Source organism: Fukomys damarensis, unplaced genomic scaffold (assembly GCF_012274545.1).
Source record: "Fukomys damarensis isolate Sample0158 unplaced genomic scaffold, DMR_v1.0_HiC HiC_scaffold_13, whole genome shotgun sequence".
Lineage (NCBI taxonomy): Eukaryota > Metazoa > Chordata > Mammalia > Rodentia > Bathyergidae > Fukomys > Fukomys damarensis.
Genome location: NW_022900925.1, coordinates 38,373,583 through 38,380,057, shown reverse-complemented (window position 1 = coordinate 38,380,057; position 6,475 = coordinate 38,373,583). Strand labels below are relative to the sequence as shown.

Here is a 6,475-nt window from a genome sequence, read left to right as displayed (position 1 = left end):
CAGCACCCCCAGGGCCCAGCCCACCTTTGGGGTCATCAAAGGTCACCAGGGCAGAGCCCCCTGGGAGAGGACAGCAGACGCGCAGCTGGGAGACCAAGGACTTGGCCGTGTCCCGGCCCTGCTCAGTGCGGCCCTGGAACTCCAGGGGGACCTCGGGCATCAGGAACGGGACCTGCGGGTGGGAGTGGGTTGACAGAAGAGGCCCAGATTTGGTCCCCCGGGCGTCCCCTGCCAACGTGTGTTCGAGCCAGGCCAGGCCCACGCTTCGAGCTTCACAAGCAGATGTGTCTTCTGCTCTGTGTACCTTGGTTTTTTTCTGAGCCAAGGTCTCACTATGAAGCACAGGCTGGCCTGGAACTCAGAGTGATCTTCCTGCCTCAGCCTCCCAAGTGCTTGCATGAAAGGTGTGCACCACATGCCAGCCTTTGTTTGCTTGTGCAGTGCTGGAGACCGATGCCAGGGCCTCCTGTGTGGGGTGATGCACCCCACCACATACACAGGACCTTGCTGCTTTCTAGATGAGCCAGTTGAGGTTCAGAGAGCCTGAGGAGCTCCCTCAGGCCACACAGCAGGGAACCCCACTCTTCCACCAGGCCCAGCCCTCCCAGCTGACCTTGAGTTTGGGGGTGTTCCCGGCCTCCTTTTGCAGCTGCTGGAGCTCTTGCAGCCTCCTCTTCAGCCTGCCCTGGTCCTCCAGGAGGGCAGAGAGGGCCTGTGGGAGGGACGGCAGTGGGACGCTGCTGCTGGGAAGGCAGCAGGTGAAGCCCAGCCCCACTGCCCCGGGTGGCCGCGGCCTTGTCCACCCGGCATAGAGGCTCCAGGAGGGTGGAAGAAGTCCCCTCAGCAGCTATGGCTGTTTCACTGCAGAGAGTTGGACAGACATTTACAGAAACCAAGAGTGGCACCTCCAGCCTGGAGTTCCAGCAGCCAGGGAGGCTGAGGCAGGCGAATCTCAAGGTCAAGCCCAGCCTGGGAAATTTAGAGACTTGTTTTATTTTTTTTATACTGGGGCTTGAAATCAGGGATCTTGTGCTTGCAAGGCAGGCAGCGGCACCTCTGAGCTATAGCCCCTGCCCTCCTTGTCTTATGTTTTTTTTTTAATTGAGTTTATTGGTACATTTTAGGTATACAGTGCATTTACATTCATTATTGGGATCTTGTACCTTTACATGTACATTTTAGGTATACAGTGCATTTACATTCATTATTGGGATCTTGTACCTTTACATGACAGGTCTTGGTTCTCATTTTTTCCCCTTGTTGTTTTATTTTATTTTTTAATACCGGGGATCGAACTCAGGACCTGGAGCTTGCGAGGCAGATGCGGTGCCACTGAGCTAAATCCCCGGCCTGAGACCTTGTTTTAAAATTGAAAAAAAGGGGCCGGGATTTGGCTCAGTGGTTCCGCCACCTGCCTCGCAAGCACAAGGACCCCAGTTCGATCCCCGTACAAAAAAAGAAAAAGAAAAAAGAGGCTGAGGATGTAGCTCAGAGTGAGGGCTCTAGGTCACTTCTGGTGCTGCAAAAGCAAAATGAACAAACAACTGCACTAACAGACCTGACAGGGTAGCAGAGGGGCCAGGCCTTCAAGCCTGTACTGAAGAGGGGCAGGGGGTGTCCAGAGGCACAGTCCTGACAGGGTCAGCACAGTGGGGAGGTGGGTGGGGCTGGCTGGAAACGGAGCTCATGGTCTGCTGGGAGAGGAAACCCAGGCCACGCTGCCCCTGAGCCACGTCCCTGCCTCTTTAACTTTTTTATTTTGAGGCAGTCTTGCCGAATTCTCCAGGCTGGCTTTACACTTTGCCATTCTCCTGACTCAGCCTCCCAAGTAGCTGGGTCATGTGTTCAGCACTGTGCCCTGGTTTTGGGGGATGGAACCCCAGGCCTTGCACATATTAGCATTTGCTGACTCTGCCAGGCTCCTCCTCCACGTGTGTGGTACTGAGTACTGAACTGCAAGCCTCTGGCATGTGAGACAAGTGCCCTACTGCTTGGCTACATCTTCAGCCCTTTTCAGTTTTTTTATTTGGGGGACTGGCATGGGGGTGCAAGGCTATAATCCCAGCACTCACACTCAGAGGCTGAGGCAGGAGGATCGCCGGGTATTCTAGTTCAAGGCCAGCCTGGACTACATACATAGTGATACTCTGTCTCAAAAAACAAAAACATTGAGGGCTTGAAGGAGGGAATGGGACAAAATAAGATTTAAAAAAAAAAATTTTTGTTTTTGTACCTGGGATCGAACTCGGGTCCTTGCACTTGCAAGGAGGGTGGAGGAACCATGGAGCTAAATCCCCAGGCCTCCAACCATCAATTTTTAAAAATTTTTAAAATAGGAGGGCTGGGGATTTAGCTCCATGGTTCCACTGCCTGCCTTGCAAGTGCAAGGACCCAAGTTTGATCCCTGGTACCAAAAAAAAAAAAAAAAATTTGATGCCGGGGATTTAGCTCAGTGGTGCCATGTCTGGAAAGCAAGGGGTCCCAAGTTCGATTCTTGGTGGGGGAGGATTTTGAGACAAAGTCCTGCTAAATTGCTAATTTGTCCATGCTGGACTTGAATTTTGTTTTTTTTTTTCCCCGTTTTAACAAACATGTTTGGACTTGAATTTGTAATACTTCTGCCTCAGCCTTCTAAGTAGCAGCATCAGGGCATGTTGCTGCCACGCCAGGCTGAGCTGAGCCTCGTCTAGTGACTGTCCACTGGATTTTGAGGCAACCCTTGAGGCAGATGTGCCTCCCTGCACCTCACAGAGGGGAGCTGCAGCTCAGGCCGGATGCTGCGCTGTCTTTGGGCCCCACTCTGCTGGCCAGGGCATCCTGCGGACGAAGCCCTCTGACTGGGAGGCCCCTCCCTTGTCCCTAGCTTGTCCCTTGTCTGCCACCACTTCCACCAAGTGGCCTCAGCTGCTGGGACCTGGAGCTGAGCCAGCAGCACCACCGACAGTGCGGGCGCGAACAATCCCAGCTCTGTCCCAGGGTGCACTGGGCTGGCAGAGGCCTCGCAGCTGTGGCCAGGAAGCTGCCAAACAGGGACCCCCCCCAGACAGACGGGGGACTCCATCCCGGTCCCCTCCAGGTCCCCAAGGGCCCAGAGAGTCTCTGGCACACAGGGATGTTCAGGAAATGTGTGCCGAAGGGATGAAGTAAATGAGAGGGTGGGAGTGTGTCACAGAGGCTGCTGAAAAGTTCAGTGTGACCCACGCCTATGGTCCCAGCACCCGGGAGGCTGAGGCAGGAGGATCACCACGAGTTTGAGGCCAGCCTGGACTGCATAGTGAGACCCTGTCTCAAAAAATCAAAAGAGAAAAAGCAAAGCAAAGCAAACGATGATTCAGTTTTTAAAATAAATGAAAATGGAATATTTTACTGGGCTGGATATAGCCTTCAGTCTGACCTCTATCTTCTTCTTTAAATCCTTTTTTTTGCTACCAGGGATTGAACTCATGAGTCCACTTGCAAGGCAGGAGCGGTGCCACCGAGCTAAGTTCGTGGCCTTCCTTAAAATCTTTATCGCATTGTTTGAGAATCTAATTACTGAGATTTTTTTCCACGGCTGGGGATGGAACCCAGGGTCTGGGAAGGTGCTGTGCTATGGAGGAACATCCCCAGCTCCAACAAAAAAATGTCTTAAAAAGCTTAAGCCGGAAATTTCAACTTGGTGTCAACAGGAAATGGAAAAACTAGAGGAGGAAGAGAATGGAAAGGAGCGAGGTAGAAGATGTGTTTTTCTTTTGTTTGCTTTAGATTTTGGAGCGAGGTAGAAGATGTGTTTTTCTTTTGTTTGCTTTAGATTTTGGTGCTAGGGGTAGAACCCAGGGCTTCACACATACTAAGCATGCAGCCCACCACTGAGTGGCACTCAGGCCAGACGTGGTGTTTGAAAGACAGTTGGGAAGCTGAGGCAGGAGGGTGGCAAGATGCAGGCTAACCTGGACAACTTAGTGACTGCGAGAACCCTGTCTCAAGAAAAAAAGAGAGGTGGGTGGGGCTGGTGAAGGCCTTGGCTTCAAGGGTCCAGCACTGCAAATTATAAAGAGGTGAGCCTGGGCTGGGGTCCAGTGCAAGGGCAGAGCCCCGGCGAAGCTTGCACAAGGCCCGACTCCAGCCCCTTAAACAAACAGAGGCCGAGCCGGCAGGGTCCACAGGATGAGCAGAGCGGGAGCCCCTCGTGAAGAGGACATCTGGACCCTGTGCCGGGCTCATCTGTGAACCTGAAAGCTGGGCTGGGCCAGGGCTGGGTAGAGACTGGCCTGGGCTCAAATCCCAGCACCAAAGACCAAGTGGCCTGGGAGAGTGGGTGGAGGGCAGGTTCCAGTAATGTGTGCTAATCCCGTGACCCCAGCTCGGAAAGCAGCAGACCACATGAGGTTTAGCAATTTGGTGGCATTCGAGTTTGGCAGTTTCAAAACAGTCTCACTTATCGTGGGAAAGGACAGACGTTGCCCCACAGTGTCCCCAACTCTGCAGTGGCAGGAAAGCCACAGTCAGTGGAAAGTGAACTTGGGACTCTGCTCTCTTCCTGGGCTACTGATAAGGGACACAATCCTCTCTCAGGACAGCAGGAAGTCATTGGTCACAGGGTAAAGCACACACACTGCAGAGGACCGTGCCGCCAAGACATGATGTGATGCTTTTTGGCCTTTTGAGGCAGGGGCTTTCACTGTAGTCTGGGCTGGCTCTGAAGTCTTGGTCATCTTCCTGCCTCAACTCCGGAGTGCCTGGATCACACACATGTGCGCCACATCCAGTTAAAAGACATGCTATTGAAGAACATTTAATGATATGGAAAAATGCTCATAATAAGCCAAATAGCATTTTTCTGTTTTGTTTTGTTTTTTGAGACAGGGTCTCACTAGGTAGTTGAGACTGATCTGGAACTCACTATGTAGCCCAGGCTCGTCTTGAGCTCACAGTGATCCTCCTGCCTCAGTTTCCCGAGTGCTGGGCTTAGAGGTGTGAGTCACCACACCCAGCCCAAACAGCATTTTTTAAACAGTGCTAGGGATTGAACCCAGGGCCTTTGCACTGAGCTATATCCCCAGCCTTTTAAAACAAATGGGATCTCACCAAGTCACTAAATTGCCCTGGTGGCACTTGAATCTGTGATCCTTCTGCCTCAGCCTCCACCGTGGTGGGATTACAAGCATGGGCCACCACCGCTAGCTGCTTTTTAGAGCCAGCTTGGCTAAATTGCCCAGGGTGTTCTCAAACTTGCAGCTTCCTGCCTCTGCCTCCCAGAAGCTGGGATTATAGGTGTGTGTCACTACAGCTAGCTTTATCTAGTCTAATATTCTTTTCCCCATTTACAATGTACAGTATTCTTATCATTTTTTTTGGTACTAGAGATCAAACTCAGGACCTTGTGCTTGCCAGGCAGGTATTGACTGCGCCACTGAGCTAAAATCCTGGCCCTGAAACTTTGTTCCTTTGAGGCAGAGTCTCTCTATGTGGTTCACATTTGCCTTAAACTCACTACATAGGTCACACTGGCCTCCATATTGTGGTGATCCTCCTGCCTCAGCCTCCTGAATGCTGGGATTACAGGCCTGTGCCACCATGCCCCGCTTCCAACCACACTTGTGGGACACAGGAAATGTTGTCACAGGCAGGGTAAAGCTGAGAAGCCAAAGAGAGAGAGAGAGAGAGAGGGCAAGATCATTCACTCAACAACATTATTTTTTGGTACCGGGGATTGAACTTGGGTCCTTATGCTTGCAAGGCAGGCCACCGAACCACTGAGCTAAATTCCCGGCCTCAACAACATTATTGAGTGGCCACTGTGATCCGGAGTCCAGCCCAGTACGGGCGAAGTGGGAGGGACTTAGCTCCAGGAGGCCCCTCTTCCTTCAGGCCCTCCAGAAGGTTCGGTTGGCAGGGGGCTGGGAAGGGGCGGGCTTCTGAAAGGAGACACTGAGGCAGGATATCCAGGAGCCGAGTGTCTGATTAAGTGTCTGATGAAAGCCCAAGTCCCTTCTCCAGACGCAGAAAGGTCCCAGCCTGTGGGGTGTGGTGGCACACATCTGTAATCCAGCTCTGGGAGGCTGAGGCAGAAGGAGTTCGAGACCAGCCTGGGCTACATAAGAGAGACCTGTCTCAAAAAAAAAAAAACCCAAAACTAAACCAATAGGGCCGAGGATTTAGCTCAGTGGTGGAAGCTTGCTTGGCAAGTGCAAGGTCCTGAGTTCCATGCCCGATACAAAACAAAACAAACAAAAAATCCCCAAGTTCAAGCTTTGCAGGTTTGCGAATTCTCATCTTGGACACAGGCCAGGGGACAACGCACAGCTCCTGCCCTCCAACTCCCCGCCTGCCACTCACGGCTTCGAGGGTCCCCGACGCTTGCTTGGGGTCCATACGGAAGGATCGAGGGCGCAGAGCGGATTGAGCGATTCCTGCGGACCAGGGGCCTCTCGAATCTCACACCCTGGCTTCCCCTTCCGCTTCCGCCAAACCCACGGAGCCCCTGGGCGGGGCC

General features: G+C 52.7%; 1 protein-coding gene across 1 annotated transcript in view; it reads right to left on the bottom strand.

The window, feature by feature from the left end:
• The window catches only part of Ifi35 (interferon induced protein 35), an 8,090-nt gene extending 1,628 nt beyond the window's left edge, over positions 1–6,462 (bottom strand). The window contains exons 1-3 of the mRNA XM_033763069.1: positions 6,319–6,462; positions 614–712; positions 26–172 (exon numbers count right to left, since the gene is read on the bottom strand). Of these exons, the coding sequence (XP_033618960.1) occupies positions 26–172; positions 614–712; positions 6,319–6,354 (282 nt within the window). The 5' untranslated portion in view covers positions 6,355–6,462. The remainder of the gene's footprint in view (positions 1–25; positions 173–613; positions 713–6,318) is intronic.
• Positions 6,463–6,475: the final 13 nt, after the last annotated feature.